The sequence below is a fragment of the Zootoca vivipara genome, chromosome 10, assembly GCF_963506605.1.
Source record: "Zootoca vivipara chromosome 10, rZooViv1.1, whole genome shotgun sequence".
NCBI classification, from domain to species: Eukaryota; Metazoa; Chordata; class Lepidosauria; order Squamata; family Lacertidae; genus Zootoca; species Zootoca vivipara.
In genome coordinates, this window is record NC_083285.1 from 16,625,942 (window position 1) to 16,648,414 (window position 22,473).

Here is a 22,473-nt window from a genome sequence, read left to right on the forward strand (position 1 = left end):
CAAGCACTTTTGTGCAATGGAAAGTTTCACAAGCACTTGCAGGAGATTTTTGTTCCCTTGGTCATCCGCTACATTGATCTCATGGAGTCCTCAATTGCCCAGTCCCTTCACAGAGGTCTTGAACAAGAAACATGGCAGCCTGTCAAGTAAGTGTTTCCAGAAGGCCCTAGGCCAAATTTGGTCCCCATTTGGTTTGCACCTACTCCTCGAGCTTTCCTTTTTACAATCTATTTTTTATTGTGCTCCTACATTGTCTATTCCTCTGCAGGACCATCACCAACAGTCTTCCCAATGTAGCTCTTCCAAAAGTTCCAAGTTTGCCTCTTAATCTTCCACAGATACCTAGTTTTTCAACACCAACCTGGATGGCTTCTTTATATGATTCCACGTGTGTATTCTCGACCGATCTTTAAACGTTGAGTGTGTCTGTGTGTGTGTGTGTGTGTGTGTGTGTGTCAGCTCTGCACGGCCTTACCGATGTCATGTACAGCTGTATTTGGACTGCATGGTGTTTTGTGATCATTTGGTTGGAAATTGCAGCTTTTTGGTTGAAAGCCAAGCATGGAATGTCATTGGGTTGTGCTTTTTGGTGTGTAAAATCTCAGTAGGAAGTAGCTTAAAATTAACTAGGCAAAGGTTTGTTGTGGTACATTTAGCAGTCATCACCCTTAATTACATAATTGCTGCTATTTAGTTAATAAGCAGTGTGGAAACACTTTAAATTATTGTACTTCAGTATGGTGGGGTTGTTGCTTTTTTTTTTTTAACGTCAATAGCTCTTCGTGTTTTGGCATGTTATTACTAATCCACTGCATGTGCTAAAAGATTTTTGAAAATAGCAGCAAAAGCGATTGGTTTGCGTTCTTTTTCCTCTGGCTTTTCTGGATTCCCTCATAATAGGACACTGCCAAAATTAATAGAGTTCAAATCTCACTTAATTAGCTAGTGGCTGTCTGAGATTACGTCCCTGTGTTTTTTTTCCTCAAAACAGATTCAGAGGAGCTTTTGTGGTTTAAATGAAGAACTTCTCAATTAAGCATTGCTGTATAGCAGAGAGGATTTGGGGGAGGATTTGGGTGGAAGGCTCTCCATGACATGCATTCAGCAAACAAATGGTTATTTTTAAGAATGCTTGGATGAAAAGGTTTTTACATCAGTATGATCCATCTTTCAGACCTAGTACTAAAAAAAAAAGTTGATAGCATATTTACAAGCAATGGCCCATTTCTGGTTCCATTGCTCTTTGCTGCCTTGCCTCTATTATTATCTCTATTTCGATGTCCAGAGGTGATTATTAGTCTGTTTAGGGAAGTTTTTAATGTTTAATGCTGTATTGTGCTTTTAATATTTGATTGGGAGCCGCCCAGAGTGGCTGGGGAAACTCAGCCAGATGGGCAGGGTATAAATAATAAATGCGTAACCAAAATAGCACTAAACAGGAGTGCTCCACACCGAAGCTGTCCAGATGGGTTCTAGAATGCAAGTGGTGTGAAACTTTTCTTGAGGATGACCGGGCGCGCAGTAGAGTGCATGTTCAGAGAGCTCAGGTGAATTGTCAGCAACAGCAAAGAGAAGGAGCAGCAGAGCCAAGTGGCCCCGGGGATTAGCAACAGGCCTCTACTGGGACGTGGGCTGCAGCAAAGTGCTTGACAATGCCAGCGCTTGACACTGGCGCTGGGATTACGCAGAGAGTGTTGTTCCTCATTGACAGGGAGCTAAATCAAAGAATGGGCAACTGTGGCTTATTGAGACGAAGACAAACTGTGGCTTGTCTGTGAAGCTCAAAAATATGAACAACAGAAATTGGCTCATATGGAGGAGTCAGAACATTGGCCTGTCTAGCCCAGAACTGTCATCTCTGGCCAGTAAAAGGTTTTTCTTACACTTGTTCCCACTCATCCCTGATCCAGAGTTGCACGGGATCTTTGGCATGCAGCAAGGGTGTTTTACCACTTGGCTCTAATAATAAAATGGATTCTTTAAAAAAAATCTTGGAGAATTGAAAAGTTACTGCTTGCTCAGAGCATCGGTTGATCTCTATTGGTCTTCAGGTTTACTGCTTATATGTTTTAACCCTTGCAGGGTCTTCCTATTCTAAACATTAAATTGTGAACCTTTTATAGAGGTATAGTCAGCACAATTAACTGTACATTTTAGGTTACAGTCATTCGTACACATGCACACACATAGGGGTGCCAACTTGAATAAAATATTGGGCGGCAGGTAAGCCCCAACCCACATAATTGATCACATGACATGGTGCACACACACCATATGAATGGTAATGTCTACCAAACTTGGGGGGGGGCTCAGATATTTAATTGGCGGGGGCAAAGAGACCTCAGCCCCTAGGAGTTGGCTCCTATTGTATACACACACATATATAAATTAAAAAATTAAAGAATTGTCCAGTAGCACCTTAGAGACCAACTAAGTTTGTTCTGGGTATAAGCTTTTGTGTGCATGCACGCTTCTTCAGATACCACACGAAAGCTTATACCCAAAACAAACTTAGTTGGCCTCTAATGTGCTACTGGATGATTTTTTGATTTATTTTGACTGTGTCAGACCAACATGGCTACCTACCTGAATCTAGAACCACACATATATACATATACACCTAGGAGTAAGTCCCATTGAACTCAGAGGGGATTACTTCTGAGTAAACACGCCCAGGGTTGCACTATTCATCTAGCTGTACTCAGCTATGGTGAACTAAATATAGTTTGCCAAATATACTTGTACTTATTAAAAGTAGTATCTCTGATTCCTCTAGAATCAAATTTTATGTGTTTTATTTAATGTGCTTTATTTGTAATAGAAGTATGGGCTGTTTGCATACGGTATAGTTTGTCTGCTGGCCTTTCCATTCACACAAAATGGATACTCCCCCCCCCCCTTTGTATGGTTAGGAACAGGGAGTGTGTGTTCTTATCTATCATTGCACAGCCCCAAGAACATAATTACTTTGTTTTCACTTGTTTTTGCTGGTCCGTCTCTTTAATGGCACATTTGGGGCATTGTGGATTAAGGTGGAGGAGGTATTAAGAGAGCAAAACGCTTCGCGTAGCATTCAGTCTTCTGCTTGATTGGTCCCTCGAGAGGCCAACACAGAGGACCGCTTGGCTAGACATGAAAAGCACACTGAATTATGCTTGGCTGTGAGGCTTGTTTTTGAATTTTCAGGAACGTGAGCAGGTCCTGTAAGGGCTAGCTAGCTAACATTCCTACAGGATACATGTCAGAGGAAAACTCAACAGGTCACCATTTGGGAGTGTGAGCTAAAATTGCGGTGTCCGCAGTGTGATAGGAGCAGCACCCTTTTTCATAAGTGTCACAGTGGCCGGAGTGGACTACTTCAGAGTAACGACGCTACGCAGCTCTGCATTTTATTCTTTTATTGGTGCTGCGTATTTACAGTGCTCAAGTCATTGCTATTTACACGGAGCGATGTTGTCAGTCGGTTTCAGAACCTCCTAATGGCTTTTGGCGCGTCTTTCTCCAACACAAAAGCTTTGGCAGACCCATCCTCTTGCCCCTCCTCTTCCTGCGTAATTCTGGAGTTGGAGGGATGGGTCTTCCCCCCTTGCTTGCCCCTTCCTGTCCCACCTGGGACCCTGGCTCCTCTACCTTGCCTGAGCCTCGGACACGACTTCCTGCTTCCCCACTGGAATCGGAACTCTCCCTGCTTTCCCCTTTGCTCGGGGACGGGCTTGAACTCAGGAGGGGAGGGACTTCGCGATATCCCCTGTCCCTCACATCCACCCCCCTCCCAAGCTCTCCTTCACCCCTCCCCAGGCCCCCCCCATGTGTCGGTGACGACTGGAAGCCTAAGAACTCAGTGCTCTCCGAGCCCGTTGGTGTGAATACCTCCCCCCAGTCCTGCGAGCCCCCCCCTTCCGCCTGGGCGGACGGGAATCCCAAAAAGTCCGTGGCGTCAGAGCTGGTGGGGGTAAAAACGTTCTGCCAATCTGCTCCTTCCTCTGACTGGGTGGATCTCGGTGACACCCATACCTCATCCTCTGGTTCCTCAAACTCCGCTTCCCAGCGCCATGGTGAGCTGCTCTCCCGTGCCTCCTCCTCCTCCCCCTCCCTTTCCATGTGCCAGGGCTTGGGTCTGTGGGGAAAGAGGGCGTGAAATTCTTCCACCAAGAATTCCTCCTGTATCTGAGTGGCTGGGACCCATTCATTCTGGGACGGTGGAGCATCCTCCCATGCCATGAGGTACTCCAGTCCCCCCACCCCCCACCTTGAATCCAGGATGGCCGTGGCCTCATTGAGTTGCTCCCTGCCTTCCCTCTCCCCCCCTCCCTCGGGGGTTTGTTCGCTGTCTCGGAGCCTGCTGCTTTCCCTGTACGGCGACAGCAGCGATCTATGAAACACTGGATGCACCCTCATGTCCTCTGGCAGTGCCAGCCTGTATGCCACCGGGTTTACCTGTTGCGTGACCGTGAAGGGGCCCAGCCTTTTGGGTGCCAGCTTTTTGCACCTCCCTCTGGTGGGAAGGCCCTCCGAGGACAACCACACCTTGTCCCCCACCCTGATGACCTCCCCTTGTCGCCTGTGGCGATCTGCCCCCTTTTTGTACGCTTCCTTGGCCCTCTCCAAGTGTTCTCTGAGCTGCTGGTGCACCGTCTCCAGTTCCTCTGCCCAATCCTCAGCCTGTGGGCCCTCCTCCTCCTCCTCCTCCCTCTCCCTCTCTGGGAAAGATCTGAGGTCGCGCCCGTAATTGGCCTTAAAGGGCGACACCCCTGTGGAGACGTGCACTGCATTGTTGTAGGCAAATTCTGCTAGTGGCAAGCGATCCACCCAGTCCGTTTGCCGCTGGCTGACGTAGCATCTCAGGTACTGCTGCAGAATGGCGTTGACCCTCTCCGCTTGTCCGTTGGTCTGCGGGTGTCTAGCCGTCGACAAGCTGACCTCCACCTGCAGGAGGTTCATGAGCCGCCGCCAGAACCTGGAAACAAATTGGCGGCCACGATCCGAAATAACCCTTAAAGGTAATCCATGCAGTCTGAAAATGTGATCAACAAACAGTTTGGCTGTCTCTTCTGCCGAGACTGCCCTGGCACACGGTATAAAGTGACACATTTTGGACATAAGGTCCACCACCACCAACACTGCAGTCTTACCCCTGGACGAAGGCAGATCTGTGATGAAGTCCATGGACACCACTTCCCACGGCCTGTGTGGTGTGGCTAAGGGCTCCAGCAACCCTGGTGGCGCTGCTCTGACCACCTTCGCCCGCTGGCAGGTGGTACAGCCCCTTACATAGTCTCGAACATCTTCCCGCACCCCTGGCCACCAGAAGTGTCTCATGACTAGGTGAGCGGTTTTGTCCCTTCCAAAATGCCCCGCTGTAGGGTTGTCGTGCATCTGCTTGAGGACCGTACGTCGAAGCTGGGTGGTGGGTAGGTACAGCGCACCCTTGTAGAAAAGCAGCCCTCTGCGTTCTGCAAAGTCTTTTGCCTGCTCCCTCCCCCCTCTCAGTTCTCTGAAGATGCGGTTGGCAAATTCATCCGCTGCCGTCAGTGCTGTGAGTTCTGCCTCGCTCACCACAGCTGCTCCGCAGGACCATGCCGACGGGGGGAAAATGTGCCTTGGGGCTGGTGGCGCCTCCTCCTCCATGTACTCTGGCTTGCGGGAGAGGGCATCCGCCCTGACATTCTGCTCCCCCGGGATGTAGTGGATGGAGAAGTTGAAGTTCGAGAAGAACTCTGCCCACCGTATCTGCCGCTGGTTGAGCACCCTGGCAGTTCTCCAGAACTCCAGGTTCTTGTGGTCTGTGCACACCTGGATGGGGTGCTTCGCGCCCACCAGGAAGTGTCGCCAGTGCTGGAACGCAGCGTAGATCGCAAGAAGTTCCCTATCAAACACTGTGTAGTTGCGTTCAGGCTGTGTCAGCTTCCTGGAGAAGAAGGCACAGGGTCTCCACTCCCTGTTGGCGTCCAGTTGCAACAAAATTGCGCCCACAGCTTTTTCAGAAGCATCTGTCTCAATGCGTAGGGGCGCGTCCTGCACCACATGGAACAGGTTTTGGTCTGAGGCGAACACTCTCTTGAGGCTTTCGAACGCTGCTTGCGCCTCTGGTGTCCACTTGAACTTCTGCTTGCCTCTCAGGCAGTCCGTGATGGGAGCCGTAACGCGAGAGAAGTTCTTGATGAACTTCCTGTAGAAGTTAGCGAAGCCTAGTAGGCGTTGGGCATCTTTGCGCGTCCTGGGGCTGTGCCAGTCCAGGATGGCCTGCACCTTGTCCTTGTCCATCGCCAGCCCCTTGTCTGACAGCTTGTAGCCCAGGAAGTCCACCTCTTTGGTGTGAAACTTGCACTTCTCCAGCTTCACATACAGGTGGTTCTCCTTCAGGCGTTGCAACACCTCTCTGACATCTTTCACATGCTGCACTGGGTCATTCGAGTAGATAAGGATGTCATCTAGGAAGACCAAGCATTTCCTGAAGAGGAGGGACCCCAGGACGTGGTGCATGAAGGCCTGGAAGCATGCTGAGCCCCCTTGCAAACCGAAGGGCATCACCAGATATTCAAAAGAGCCCAGAGGCGTGAACATCGTGGTTTTCCATTCATCTCCTTCCCGGATCCTGATCAAGTTGTACGCCCCCCTTAGGTCCAGCTTGGTGAAAATCTTGCCCCTGCGTGCCGCTGTCAGGAGATCATCCACTCTGGGCATGGGGAAAGCCACGGGCTCTGTCACCGAATTCAGCCGTCTAAAGTCCACCACAAGACGGCGCTGTTGCGTGTCTTTCTTGTCCACCCAGAAGACCGGGCTGCCCCCTGCTGCCTTGCTTTCCCTTATGAACCCCCGCTTGAGGTTCTTGTCGATGAAAGCGCGCAGATCCTCCAGCTCCTGGTCTTTGCTGGCTCCAGGCGTGGCCTGAAAGGGTTGTTGAGGGAGTGGCTTCTCCTGCGACCGTGGGAACCAAGCCCGCTTTGCGCGCGTCGCTTGCTTGTCGTTCCACCGGGATTCCTGCCTCACCCCCACCGCCAGAGCTGCTTTGCTCAGCTGATCCATAGTACTGGGCTTTGGACCTCTCGAGAGTTCATCCTTCACCTCCTCGCTCAAACCCAAGTAAAACGCAGCTTGCATGGGAGGCGAATCCAAAACCCACCCCAGTCTGTGCACCAGCATGGTGAATTTCGCCCAATATGCGCGAACTGTCATATTTCCTTGGCGTAAATTATGCAGTTCCTCCTTAGTCTGGTCCAAATGACTATCGGACGAATACATCGTCCTCAAACCTTCTAGAAATTGTTGGACATTTTTCATGCAAGGATTCTTGGTTGCGATTAATGGTCTTAGCCACTCCCTGGCTGCTCCGGTGAGATGTTCCACAATAAACGCTACTCTGTGCTCATCATCGGGGAACTCATTCTGGTGCAGCTCAAGAGCATACACGATCTCAGTCTCAAAGCCCTGAAACTCCTTCGGGTCTCCATTGAACTTGCTTACAAGGGTCCCTGCTCTCCTTCCTGGCAGCACTTGGACTTGGGGAGCCCCTCCCGCCTTGTTTTTCTCTGCATCCAGCTTGTTTTGGAGGTCTACCGCCACCGCCCTTAAATGCTGCTCTTTTTCCTGGAGCTCTCTCACCTGTTCCGCAAGTTGTAGCCGGTCGTCCTGGACCTTCTTAGTCTCCTCTTTAGCTGCCTTCAATTCTCCCTGCGCCTGCAGCGACAGCTGTTGCAGTTCTAGCTGGGCTTGCTCAGCGATCTGCCGCCACTTCTCCGCCTCGGACACGCTCATCCCGGCAACTCCGAAGTAGCCCAAAAATGATTAGGAGGTTGCTGTCACAGTGGCCGGAGTGGACTACTTCAGAGTAACGACGCTACGCAGCTCTGCATTTTATTCTTTTATTGGTGCTGCGTATTTACAGTGCTCAAGTCATTGCTATTTACACGGAGCGATGTTGTCAGTCGGTTTCAGAACCTCCTAATGGCTTTTGGCGCGTCTTTCTCCAACACAAAAGCTTTGGCAGACCCATCCTCTTGCCCCTCCTCTTCCTGCGTAATTCTGGAGTTGGAGGGATGGGTCTTCCCCCCTTGCTTGCCCCTTCCTGTCCCACCTGGGACCCTGGCTCCTCTACCTTGCCTGAGCCTCGGACACGACTTCCTGCTTCCCCACTGGAATCGGAACTCTCCCTGCTTTCCCCTTTGCTCGGGGACGGGCTTGAACTCAGGAGGGGAGGGACTTCGCGATATCCCCTGTCCCTCACAATAAGCATTAGAAAGATGACTATTCCTACAGCCAGGGAGAGAAGTGTAATTCTCTCCCTAGTTATACACAGTTGTGATTTATCTTATTTCTTTATTAAAGTGATCTGCCCTCCACCCATTATTTCAAAGAAATGCCAGGACAATGAAACAAACAGGACAGCAATAAAAGCTGTACCAGTAAAACAACTATAAAACTTCTGCATCATTTAGGCAGTACCCAGAGATACTAGGAGTTAGCCAGGAGAAGCTTGGGTGAAGAGGTATGTTTTTCAGTTGCTGGCAGAAACACTCCGCTGTTGATGCCCACCTGATCTCCAAGTGGAGATAATCTCATAAAATAGGTGCCACCACAGAGTACACCACCCTTCTCTGCACCACTGTTGAGTACAGTAGTTGAGATCCTTCACAGATCGCAGTGACATGAATGTTGCAGTACTTTGAAATGCAAACAGTTTCATTCTGTGCCAGGGTGAGTAAGAATAGTGTATCCACCATCGCTTTATATAAAGCAGTTGCCAAAAGATTAAAATCTTTTTGGGAAGTGGCAATTTATCATACGTTTGAATTACAAGAACTTTGTGCCAAAGGGAGAGACAAGTCCTAGTGCAGATATTTCATCGTGATCAACACAGATAAATTATGCACCATTTCCACAGACTATTGTAGTATTGTCAGTGTCAAAGCCTCTTATCCCTGGGAGGGTTTTATTTGCGCAGCCAAACATATCCAGTGACAAAATTTCTGCTTAGCTGCATTGCTAGGAACACATTGTTTCTTTGTTGCTGCAGCTTTCCTTCCTGTGTCCATCATCTCCCCCCCCCCCCCACAAAAAAAATCGTTCTGTGAATATTGTTGCACAAATTCCAAATGAAAGAACAAATAAAGTTATTGTAACTTTGTGTCATAAAAACTATAAGAGGCATTGATTACTGGGTGTTTTTGACATTTCATGAACCAGCGGCTATTGTAGCTTTTACTGTAATTGGTGAAAGCCAGTTTAAATGGCTAACAGGAAATGGGTATGCGTAGGATTATTTTAACAGCATTTGAGAGAAAATAATTTCTTCAATATTTTTTTATTAGGCCTGTTGGGAAACTGATATATATTTTTTTAAAGAAATACTGGACATCACACAATAACAATTGGTTGGCTTAATTCTGCTTTTACAGATGGAGTTACATTTGATCATCACAGAGCACAGACAAATATTAAGCTGACAATTTTGGCTTATTCAACCTTTATCCTTCCATAAATTTGGTTTGTCTTATCTTAGAGTGTGTGTAATGTACAGGCCAAATTCAGATAAATGGGTGTAAACAGACATTATACCATGCAGGACTTTTATCACAAGTGTCAGATTTTTCCTTGCAGACATTTTTCAATCTGGTATGACCCTCAAGGAAGCGGGTGGCACTGTGGTCTAAACCACAGAGCCTAGAGCTTGCCGATCAGAAGGTCGATGGTTCGAATCCCCACAACGGGGTGAGCCCCTATTGCTCTGCCCCAGCTCCTGCCAACCTAGCAGTTCAAAAGCACGCCAAAAAGTGCAAGTAGATAAATAGGTACTGCTGCAGCGGGAAGGTAAATGGCGTTTCCGTGTGCTGCTCTGGTTTCGGTGTTCTGTTGCGCCAGAAGCGGCTTAGTCATGCTGGCCACATGACCCAGAAAAAACTGTCCATGGACAAACACCGGCTCCCTCGGCCTGTAAAGCGAGATGAATCCCCAGAGTCATCCGCGACTGGACTTAACGGTCAGGGGTCCCTTTACCTTTACCTCACATGACCCTCAAAGCTTGCATAGCCTCTTCTTTGCCCAGAAACAGGCACCCCAGGCACATGTACAACCTGCACAAGTTTGGGTTCATCCAGGGGTCTCCTTGAACCTGAATCCATCCCAGATACAGGTATAGCTCTTTGGGCCTTTTCATGTTAATTCTCTAAAGTCCAGATGCAAAGGTGAATAGTGAACTGATACTGACACCACCTTGACTGCAGGTTGCAAAGGGCAGGGAGGTGACCATGGTCAATGTGCTGCTGGCAGAAACTGCCCTTCTTGCCACCATTGCTGCCACTCCCTTCTCAAGACATAGGGAAGGCAGAAACACTGCCACCACTCTCATCTGGCTTCCTGACTATGTCAGTCAGACTTGGTTCCATGATGAGTTTCACTCTTGAGAAACTGCTGGAGAATTTCTCCCAGTCTTCCTAGAAAAAGGTTCAGTTAAATGGTTTTCCCGTCTCAATTTCTCTGCTCGAAGATAGGGCACAGAATTAGGAGAGGCAGTGTAAATATGTACATTTTTTTTTGCAAAGGGTGCTTCAGGAGATAACAGAAATCACTGGGTTAAAGCTGACCAAAAGTCCAGAGGTAGCATTATTATCAATTTACAATGGGGTGGGTGGTTCACAGGCTTGCTCACAAATTTATTGACAGCTGCACAAATTATTATAGCCAGAAAGTGGAAGGGGCAAGCAGAACATAAAGAGGAAGAGTGATATAAAGAGGTGTAGGATATAGTTGTTAATGATAAATTAACATGTGCCATTAAGGTAAGATGGGGAATAAGCAGGATAAATGATTTTGAGGAGATATGAAGGGTGTTTGTAGAATTTGTACTGTTAAAATGGAAAGGGGTAAAAAACCATCACAGGAGGTGCTGAAATTTTGGGAGACTGGATAGTTACAATGGAATTATCTCGGTGGTGGGGTGCATATTTTTATCCTTATTTATGATTATTACATTGTCAAAATAATAATAAATAATAATAATAAAAGAATTTAGAGATGCAATCTGTGCATGGTTCTAAGTTGTGTAGCGACAAAGCAGCCAAACCACTGAAAGTACATTAAGTCATAATAATGGGGTAGGAGAGCTGAGGGGAAGGAATCACACCTTGCGACCAATGCACCCCTTTGGTTTTTAGATAGTACATGGGTAGACGAGTCTAAAAAGCCCGGGACACAAATTTTCAGGGCCCTCTAGTGGCTATGGTGATTCATTTACCAGAAGTTATGTAATTAGCATTAACTCTAGAAATATGAACATAAGCCTCCTGGTGTATACTGGCTTAGGGGCTAGGCGAATCTTTTTTATATTATTGAATTAATGTGACCTGTGAATTATTGGGTTCTGTCTCCAACCCCCAAAGATGAACAGAACTGAACTTTACACGTAGGTAGCCATGTTGGTCTGACACAGTCAAAACAAAATAAAATAATCCTTCCAGTAGCACCTTAGAGACCAAGTTTGTCATAGGTACAAGCTTTCGTGTGCATGCACACTTCTTCAGATACACTTCTTCAGAACTGAACTTTGATACTTTGAAACCCAAGGGGTGCATTGGTTGCCAGATGCGAAATATATTGGCATTACTTTCAGCTCTCCCACCCCATTACAAGATGGCGCCCTCCTGCCAAGCTGTTGCTTGGCAAGACACCGTTTCTAGCTGTTGCTACCAATGCGCCATTTGTGCCACATCAGATAAAACTGTTGGAATACTGGGCGGTCCAATAGACGTAACAAAATGATAATGTTGCCAGAGCTGCTTTTATGTTCTTGTAAAAAAACATCCAGTTCCAGCGCCTAAAGGGGGGGCCCTGTTTTCTCTAGTGCTGTGATTCAAACAATGCCTTGAATGATTTGTTGTTGTTGTAGCAATGGGTCAGCAACGTCGGAAGATCTCTTCTGGAAACTTGATGCACTGCAGATGTTCGTCTTCGACCTTCATTGGCCAGAGCCAGAATTTGCCCACCACTTAGAACAGAGGCTGAAACTCATGGCCAGTGATATGATAGAAGCATGCGTCAAAAGGTACGTGGGCATTTTCGTAAATTGCCGTACAAATGCTACCATTTCTGGGACTCCTGTGGATGTTTGAGTTGAGCAGCCTAGTGTGAAAGTGGCAGGATTAATCCAGCGGCATGGCATTGGTTGTTGGTTGCCTGGGTGTCAGGCTTCGGGGAATCTGATCCCTCTTTCGGTGGCAATAAATAAGCAGATCAAACAAAAGGAGTGTTCTTACCAGTTAGTTTCTAATTACAGCGAGAGACAAAGGAATGCATATCCCTCTAGAAATGGCGTTGCTCCCAGTAAAGGTTCACCCCCTCCGTCCCCATTAATCTACATCACTCCTATGTCGGGTAATCTAAGCTTGTTGCTGCTGTACTTTCTGTTCTATCACTTTCAAAGCCTGTCTAGTCTTAGGTGAAGGGGGGGGTCAGGAATACTGTCCAAGGACACTGAATTTGCCAGCTGTCTCTCTCCTGGTGTTTCCTCTTCTAGCTGTTCCCCACCCAGTATTTCCCAGGGAAGGTTCAGGATGGGGGCGGCGGCTCCCACCATTCCTCCTCAGTCCAGCCCCTGACACTGGGGTGGGTGCAGGCATGCATGCCAGGAGAGTGGCATGTTCCAGGCTGGGCCACATCAGCCTAGCTCTTGCTGCTGACACCACCGGACTGACCCCCACCCCCACAGGGGCAAAGTGGAGCCACCTGCCTGCCTGTGTAGTGGAGAACCTGGCTGGCTGACATGGCCCTTGGCAGGCAGAGAGGAGCACCAAGCCAGGCCGCACTGGGGGAAGCTGCATGGGAGTGCCTGGCTTGCGCTCGCTCAAAAATTCTGGCCCTGGGCCAGAACCCCACTCCCACCCCGGCACCCCCCACACTATGCCCCTGGATTTACCCAACAGGTGAGGGTGGCTTTAAATTACTCCGTAAAGCATGGTGGGCAATAGACGCAATGGTTCACTCTTCGGATCTGACCTCTTTCACAATGCTGTCACAGACCCCTCTTTTAATTTCGGTATGCTTAGGACCACCTGATTGACCGCTTGCCACTCCATGGAGTGATTTAAACACCCCTTTCTGGCAAGGCTAGCTGTGTGATATGTGCGCTGACCCTTAGTTCTTTATAGTGCAAGCAGTTCTAAGATCCATCTGCTCTTGACTTCACCACTCAAGTTAACTTCTCAATTCCATCCGTGTTGCGAGTGCTTTTATAAGTGAAAGTGCAAAATCGAAGAAAGCAATTATTACACACTCCCCCTTCCCCCCACCATAAAAAGCTGGAACTCTTAACAACATATCATTTTAATTTTTTAAAAAAAATTGTCAGAAGTACCTGAATATGTTACATGACAGTCTATATTCTGTTTTTGCCAGTTTGAAAATTGTGCGGAAAGCTTATCTGTCAGAAAGCATTCGCTGCAATATGTGTTTTATCTGTGTTATGTTTTGTCATGCTGTTATTCAGTCAAAGCAATATCTAACCTTGAGGGGGCTATCAGAGCACCTTGCTGGAAAGTTTTAATAAGATATGTGAAAATGATAACTCCCCAGTTTTACGTGCAGCTGCCTAAACATTTCTACTTTGGTTTTTCCAAATTTGAAATTAATTTTATGTTAATACATTTAGCCTGGATTCGTTTTTGCACTTCAGTTATTTAGAATTTTGACAGTCCTTTCTGTTGCGATCCCCACATTGTAATTAATAGAACAAGAATTGCCTTTGAACTCAAACTGCAAAAGACAAATAAATCTACGGACTTGCGCATTCCCTCTCCTGTGTGCACGATGTTCAACGTGCTGGTTGATGCCAAGAAGCAGACTGCTAAATTATGTGTCCTGGATGGCGGGCAGGAGGTAAGTGAGCATCTTGGAATGTCTGTTTCACAAGATCAGGAAGAACACAGAAGGCTTTTTGCCAGATTTCAGCTCCAGGGTGGCTATTGCAGGTTTTGAGGAGGAAGAGCAGGGAGGAGAAACATAGTCAAAAAAGAATGATGTAAGAAGCCACTGGAGCAATTTCTCCAAGTATGTCCTTGCTCGTCCCCTGTCCTACTATTGTCCTTCTATGCCTTCCATTGTCAGATAAAGGCTTTCTGGCCAAGACAACCTGAGATGGAGGACAGTTGTAGTCAGAATGTTAAACTACATTAACTCTGCAGTGCGTGATTTTAGAATGTGCCTCCATTTTGGGGATGGTTTTCTTAATATTTGCTGTCAAAGTAGGGAGAGATTGAAGAAGGGGTCCACAAATGCAGTCCTTAGCAGTGACCATACAAATAAAACGATGATGACCAGAAATTTAACTTTAACCACACACAAAAAAGGAAACATTTTCAGGACCCTCTGTCATAGGGGTGACTCTACGGACAACATATGGAGGCAGAGAGTGCCTCTTTCAAAATGGTACCAGACTGCAAAAGCTTCGGTGTTGTGGATTGGAGGGGAGGGGTTTCCGTGAACACAGAAAGACCCACCTGCCTTTCCCCCTGTCACCTCCCATCCCAGGCAGTCGGTACAAAAGCAAAGACTCTCCTTGGCTTCTGTGAAGCAGGAAGTGACAAAACCAAACTTGCTGGTTCCTAGACCCATTGGCTGGGCCAACATGGCTAGCCCAAATTTGTGGACCCCTAAATTGAAAGGTCATCATCACACATTACTGCAGTGTTTTGCTTTGCAGTATACAAATGTCAACCATATTTATGTGCATTAGTTGTTTTATAGCATTACAATATTTTCGTATTCTCTGTTGATCCATATCATTTCCTTAAGTCTATTTATTTCTCATACTATTTTGTAATGATTATTTTCCCCATTTTTCCCCACTCTCTGGTTTTTGGGGGGCTTTCTGTCACATGGCCCAGTTTGCTAATCAGTGGGTAAGTTGATTTTGTTTTAGAATTTCTTTCTGTCTTCAAAAGTGTTTCCGTGTCCATTGCTTGTTGCGAACAGTATGGCATGAGTGGTAACAACACTGGTCCAAAATGTAGGTCCCCAAGCAAGAGAGTCTGTATGTGTTCCATACTTGCCAGATATATCTTCAAGATTCAAGAAAGGAGATTCTGACTAAACATCAGGAAGAACTTCTGTCAGTAAGAGCTGTTGGGCAGTGGAAGGGTCTCCCTTGGCAGGTTGTGGACTGTCCTTCATTGGAGGTTTTTAAGCAGAGGTTGGATGGCCATCTGTCATAGATGCCTTAGCTGAGATTCCTGCATTGCAGGGAGTTGGACGAGAGGACCCTTGGGGGTCTACAGTTCTATGATTCTATGACTCTACAGAGAAATAAGAATGACAGGTAGTTGTGCGCGAGAGGGAATTTGGCAGCTTATGGTGCAAGAATGGGGAAAGCCCATTTCCACACAAATGTTGAAGGCCTTGTCCCCTTATGTATCCAGTCACCCGAATGCAAGGGAACAAGGGAACCAGATATGACCAGCAGGCCAGATCCCTTATTCTGCCACCTTGATTTAAATTGCACCTGTGAACAGACAGAGCAGGGCTCGCAAAAAGTGCTTACCTCCTTCAGCTGAACTTGGGAGGGCTCGATGGGGGACTCCTTAGTGCAGCTGATCCCAGTGGGGCTTGCTGAAGATCAAGAGAAGGCCTTTCCTGCCCTCCCACCCCAAATCACAGAGTGAGGGTATTGTGTGGGTGTGCTTGTGGGTGCCGTATGTATGGGGAGTGAGTCAGTAGGTGTGCACATGCACATGTGTGTGTTGGCCACACCCACCTCAGGCATGCGTCCCGTGGAGGCATGGCCAACTTTCAGTGTGGGCCTAGGTCGAGGAAGGTTCGCCACTCCTGCCCTAGATCAAAACCGTAACAGTTGTAAAAAAATGGTTACGTTCAAAGAAGTCAAAGCATCATTTCCCCCTTAGAACTTGAGGGTTGGCACCAGGGGTGTATGTGTGCATTGATGCACGTGCAAACCAAAAGCTAGTGCAAAAGAAAAAGAAAAAAGAGTTGCCATGCATATCAGCACTCCGTCCATCCATCCTTCCATCCATTCATTTAACAGGCTTTATGTACCACTTGCTCATCAAAAACTCTTAAGCAGTCTACATAACATATAAAAGATACATTTTAAAATACCAGTAGAAAAATGAGCATTTAAAATCCCAAATAGTTTAGTATCTCAATTTCTACAGGCAAAGGTGTGTCGCCTATTCAATGCCTTACTGAAATTGTGGGGCACAAAAGCAGGTCCGTTTGGGGAGGTGTTCCCATAATAATGATTATTTTTTGCAGAAAGCAAAAGCCATACTTATTTAAAACATCGGTACCACCCCAATGTTTGTAATCACAGTTTTAAAATGCAGCAAAAAGAAACAGAGGAAATATCCCCAAGCTTGTCTCAACCATGCCTTGCGCTTAAGGTGGTTGAAGGAAAGCCCATCAGTCCCTTCTCCTTTGCTCCCTTCAAGCAAAAGCCCGCCAATCTTTTAGCTTCCTTGATTCTTTTGGTGACTTGTTACTGACTCCTAAGGCTTTCTCCCCCACACTCAATCTCATTCAGCATCACATAACTGAGCTTCCTACCATCGTACATATGAGTGTTGGGCATCTTTTGTCAATTCCCTCTCAGACCGAAACTGGGTTCACCAAAGCTCTCTTTTAATTCCTTTATAATCAAAGGAGACCCAAACACCCGAGAGGACTTCGAAAAACACACCAGGTAGTGGCATTCCGTAACTCACCTGCAAATGGGCTAAGCATGAGGAGGGGAGGCCTTTAACATGCAAAATAATCCCTGGATAAGATACAGCAAGCATGATCGTGAGCACTAGGTATCGGCGCTAAATTATGACACCCCCCCCAAAAAATAGCCTCATTCAATCATTTTTCATCTTAAGACAGTTACCCGAAGCCCGAGAAATTCTCGTGCTCGCGAATTGAATCGCAATCTCTTTTCTTCTTCCTTGCATGTGATTCTCTCTGGCTGCAGAAGACTAATTTGCTGTGATTACAAGCTTGCTCATGGTTATCCCTATGGCTGTGCCTTTGATTTCCGTGGGACTTGAGAATGTGCAACTGTGGACTACATTACAGCCTCTTTTATAAAAAGCGGCAATTGGCACTTCCCGACATTACATGTGTATCTGCATCCATTTACTTGTATACAAAATGTTTGCTTCATTAATCTGAGCACAGTGGGCAGTTGCTTGACAAAAGGGCAGCTCTCCTGGGAGTTATTAAGTACATCTGTGTGGAAACTTTGGGAGGGGGGGGAAGGGAGGCAAATAGCCTTCAAAAAGCTAAATTTTAGAAAACTATTCAATGGGCTCCTGCCAAGTTAGCCTAATGTTTATATTGATTTTGGTGCTTTTACTCTGAGCATTATGCTCTTGCTGTTTCAGGTAGCCTTGAACTATCAAGATAGGGTTAGTCTTTACAAGTCATATTTTTTTGTGAAGTGGTTGGTGGGGCATTATTCTCCCTGGAACAAATGTTCTGAAAGGAGAATTACTTCTTTTTTAATGGATGTACTTTGAGAATAGAAAAGGAGCCCTTTCTCCTGCTAACTCCAGGATGGAAGCCTGCTCTATTTATCGCGCGAAACAGGGTACGAAAGTCTTTCAGGTTTAATTTAAAGTGCGCTTCTTTAAAAGAGACGGCATTTTCATTAGTGGAAGAAAAGGCAGAAGCAAGACGATGGAGAATGACAGCTGATTTTGTTGTTATGCCTTTTGTGGCCTGGTAATTTATTACCATCTCTTCAGGTTTCCTGATGGAATTTTATTTTTTCGCCCATGTTTGAACAGATTATGCAGGAGTTGTATAAACTGCAGTTCACTCCATGGATAAAAGGGCTCTTTTTTAAGATTTAACAATTGGCCCTTCATTTTATTTCTAGAGGTCATAACTTGTGAATGAGAATGGCTAGATATAAAGTGCTTTATTTTTTTGAGGGGGGGGGAGAATCATCTTGCTTCTGCAGCTAAACCAAACCTTTGAGTCGAGGAAGGGGGAAGACTCACAACCACCTTAATTACAGAGAGACAAAAAGTATCTTTCGCATTCCTTTGCCTGAATAAGAATAAGACCTCAGTGCATCTAAATAATAGCCCTATTAGCTGCTTAACTCAACAGCGCACATGGGAAAAATTTCAACACAGAGTGTAAGAAAGTACTGACGGGGTGGATCATTTTCAAGGTTTTGTTCATTGGGGGTTCAAAATGATAATTTTGAGCAAACCTGATCTGTCCGATTTAGACTCTTTGTTCTATGTATGACTTATGGCAAAAGTGTTGTGTACACAATAACACACTAATGCTGCTTTTGTCTCCTAAAACGCAGCAACAATACCATTCAAAAATAGATGACTTGATTGAAGAAACCGTGAAGGAAGTAATTTCACTTCTTGTTTCAAAGGTAAATGTATTCACACTTCGTAGCTGAACGGCAGTGTGTCTTTCTTTCTGCAATGCCTGCTTTCTAAAATGAGACGTCTGATATTTCTCCCGTTGCATTTTTAGAGAAAAATAGGCTTAGTGACTAACATCAGGACAGTTCATCACGATGTTTACAGATTTAAATTAGATCCCTATTTGATCAAGGATTCCTATGCAGCATCTATTAATCGGGTATATTCTTTTGTGCTTCATGCTACAGTCCCTTCATTAATTACTGGCATCGGCCATGACCACATTTGTACTATATTAAGATTAGCTTTAATTAGGTACATCGTTGTTTTCTTGCTTGTTTCGTGATGCACGTGAAGCAAGTGTGTTCTCCAGATTTTTCAAAGGCTTTTAAAGCCCATTTTAATTTTGACATTGATCTTACATAAAAAGACCCTGAAAGGGCTTTTGTTTAACTCTTCTTTTTAGCCGCCCTTATTTTCAATGTTGCTTCTTGGCATTTCTCCTTCTATAAAGGGAAATCTTGAAATAATTACCTTGGTCTTAGAATGTTTCAAATAAAGTAACATAAAACTTTACAGAGAAGAAAATGCTATTTCATGAACAGGGTGAGCTGTGAGGTACAGTACCAGGGGAATGGCAGGATTATCAGCCTCAGCTCGGCCCAAAAAGTAATAACCAGTGGTACAATTGCATCTGGTTTTCCCAGTTCGTCTCTAGTATCTCTCCATGGTCTAGTAACACTATGGATGTGGAGGGATTCCAATATTTGAAGCTACAAGCCCCAAACTGGAGATTCTTACGCACAAAAAAGTCCTATCCACAAGTAATTTCATGGACAAAGGCCAGGGGGTCCCAAACTGTGGTCCACAAGCTTCGTTTAAATGGTCCATCGTTGTGCCCTATAAGTCACAGAGGCCTTTAGACACTAGCATGGGCAGATAGCATCAAAATTAACCTTAGACTTTAGTCAGATTTGGATTTTGAGTATTATATTGACCACATTGTGATTCCAAATATTTGTCACATAGGCGCTCAGAAGCTTACTTTTTCTTCACACCTGAATCAGGCTAAAAAAACAGACTTGCCCAATGCAATTAATTGGCTTCCTGCTTTGTGTTCACCAAATATCCCAAAATGTTTGGACATGCCTTCTCATCACGCCTTAAGTTTTTAGCGGCTACAACCCCTGTTTCCCTGTGCCAAATGCAGGTTGATCCTGCAGTTATCTGAACCTGTATTTTCCAGGTCTAGCTCTAAAACTGACCACCTTCCAGGAGTGGGGTCATTGGAGGACCATATTAACTATCATTTGACACCCTGATTGAGATGACTGCAGCGAATTGAGCAGATAAGCTGCTTTGATGGGATTCAGCGGTGTATAAAATTTATGAAATAAAACTAATAAACTTAAATAGAAGCTATTCAGTGTTGTGGTAATAGGGAGGCAGAAAACGGGTGCCACCAATTAAAGTGGGGCCCTTCCTTAGATTCGAAACACAGTGAAGATCCCTTCTTGGTGTAATGAGACATGTCTAGATGATGATGTAAGACTAATGGTCTTACAAATAGATATGTTGGAAACAGAACAGGTTAAAGATCTGACGAGTGCAGTTTACTACTGTAACTCCTTCAAGCCATTAGGAGCCTGGGTGAGCGTCTCAGATCCTTACAAGGAATAAGGAATGTGACACTGTTGTGACACTGTTAGAGTGGCCATTAACAGCATGCCAAGGGGAATTTTGACCTGTCCTCTCACTCACAAAGTGCTGCTCCGTTGTTCTAGGAATGAGAGTCATCTGGATGGCAAGCAATTGCTCTTTAAAACATTTGATAGGTTTGTCATATGCCTATTCACCTGGAAGTACAAGTTGCAGTAATGTAACAGCTAATACAGCTACAGCATACATCGGTGTGCATGGTTTTGGTTTATTTTTAAATTAATCTCTGATCTTGTATAAGGTGATAAGGTTCTCATTCTGCTTCATGCTTCTTGTGATGTGACTTCCAAAGTACGAATGATTGGGAATTGGAGTTCTTAGCTTTTTAGGGTGCAGGTTCAAATTAATGGCCAACGGAAGTGGCTTTTCAGCTCCTTGGCTAGTGTTTGAGTAATTCCAAGCAAGAAATGACATAAGACGCTTATTTCTAGGAAGCTTTCTCATGATTCATAATGGAGGGCCAAACTTGGCCTTGCACATAACCAGGCTCCCAACTTCCTTGATTTTTAAATGAAAAGTACTGAGGGATGTCACCGTTTTGAACTGGCGGGGATGGTTTAGGATCTGCTTAACCTTTTCCTCCCCAGCTGTTTTTCTGCTTAAAAGCATCTGGGTGAATTCTAACTGGGCACTCCTTTCAAGTGAAATGTTACAATTGCCTTCTCATCGTGCCGCAAAGCCCAGAAGCAATAAGGAGCCAGAAGGTCACTGAGATGAGAAAAAATATGATCGAATCTTTAAATCCCAACACTTTGTTATTTAAATTGAATGTTCCGGTTACAGTAGGCGTGGTGGGGAAGTAGTAGTCTATCAATTTGTATCCTTCCACAACATAAATTTGTACATTCTAGATTTGACATTTTCTTCCCCAGTTTTTGATTTGAGTTTCTATTGAAATGAGGCTGCATTTTAATGTTTTATTTAATCTTGTTTTTAAGCTGTATTTTAATCAATTGTTTTATATCTGGTGTTAGCCGCCCTGAGCCTGGTCTTGGCTGGGGAGGGCAGGGCATAAATAAAAATTATTATTATTATTATTATTATTATTATCATCATCATCATTATTGCTGGATAGATTGAGCACTCTTTTATGTAGGAATTGCCCATGTGCTGTGTTTGGCTTGCATAATCCTTCCCCTCCTCAGTCTTAGGAGTTTTACAACGGCATTATCAATATTTACACGCTGCCTCTTAATGTAGTTCATTTCAGTGCTGGAAGGTGTGCTGTCTAAATTATCAAGGTATGATGAAGGCACTTTCTTCTCGTCAATCCTTTCATTCACTGTAAGTATTCCAGCTCTTTAACAACTGCTTTCTAAAGTCCGCTCTGAGCTAATAGTGGTTAGTTACAGGTTTCGTTTCTTGCTTTTTATTTCTCTGAAGGTGAAAGCAGCTGCAAAATATGTGGACGTTCCTGTAAGTAGCCTCTCCTCCCCAGTACTAGTTTTGTAAATTTTGTCGCTTTCCACAATGTGTACTTTTTCATGTGTTATCATTATGCTTTCCTTTAGCGGTTCATTATAGCTTTACAACAAAGTATTTAAACAGATACATCTTGCCCCTAGAGGGGGTTTCATTTCCCTTAAGGAGCAGCTAACTCTCAAAGCAAAGCTAAGGAAGGTTACTCTCAGTGCACTTTTTCAGCTGCGGAGGAGTGAGGATTGTAACCTAGGAACTATTTCACGGGGGACGTCTTGTCATTTGGAAGTATTTCTCCAAAGGCTTAGCTCATTTGGGTGGATGCTTTGAAAATTATATGCTTTGTCCATGAATATCTTTCTTGCACACCTCACGATGCTCCAGCCATTGTTGCTCAGATTTGTCAGGTTATTCAAGCCTAAACCTAATTTCTTTCAAACTGAAAAAAGCAAGACAGGATGCTATCCTGTTCTAAACCACCTTTCCCTTTCAATTATCAGTAATTTTTCTCCTCTGAGAAAATTCTAAGCTTACCTGCTTTCTTTCAATGCTTAAAGCTGACCTCGTGCAAAATCTGGGAGTACACTAGAGCTGGGCGACATCATGATATGCTGAAATATCACAATGTCTGAAATAAGGATGGAGCTATGCAGAGGCATTGACTGGCTTCACAGTTTTCCCCAGATTGTGATTTTTGCATAACACACACACACACACACACCATAGTTCACAATATATTGCCAGGTCAAAAATTATGAAACCAATATCACGATACGGATTTCGAACCATGGATTTTGCATGATATATTGATATATCGCTCAGCCCTAATTCCTGCCCTGCAAAAAGATGATCATGTTAGTTACATGTATCCTTTATGTGCATAACATTTTCCTTTGAGTTCTACAAGTGAGGATAAACATCCCAGTATTTGCATACCTAATTGGATTTTCAGTGAGGTTGT

At 45.2% G+C, this 22,473-nt stretch overlaps 1 protein-coding gene across 8 annotated transcripts in view; it reads left to right on the top strand.

Moving 5' to 3' along the window:
- The window catches only part of CADPS2 (calcium dependent secretion activator 2), a 327,080-nt gene that overhangs the window by 262,444 nt on the left and 42,163 nt on the right, over positions 1–22,473 (top strand). For 5 of the 8 annotated variants that reach the window (XM_060279570.1, XM_035128678.2, XM_035128680.2 and 2 more), the window contains 8 exons: positions 5–146; positions 269–388; positions 11,882–12,037; positions 13,719–13,866; positions 14,874–14,888; positions 18,308–18,382; positions 21,294–21,377; positions 21,477–21,509. In XM_060279570.1, the coding sequence (XP_060135553.1) occupies positions 5–146; positions 269–388; positions 11,882–12,037; positions 13,719–13,866; positions 14,874–14,888; positions 18,308–18,382; positions 21,294–21,377; positions 21,477–21,509 (773 nt within the window). The remainder of the gene's footprint in view (positions 1–4; positions 147–268; positions 389–11,881; positions 12,038–13,718; positions 13,867–14,873; positions 14,889–18,307; positions 18,383–21,293; positions 21,378–21,476; positions 21,510–22,473) is intronic. The other 3 variants (XM_060279572.1, XM_035128683.2, XM_035128685.2) reach the window with 1 other exon arrangement.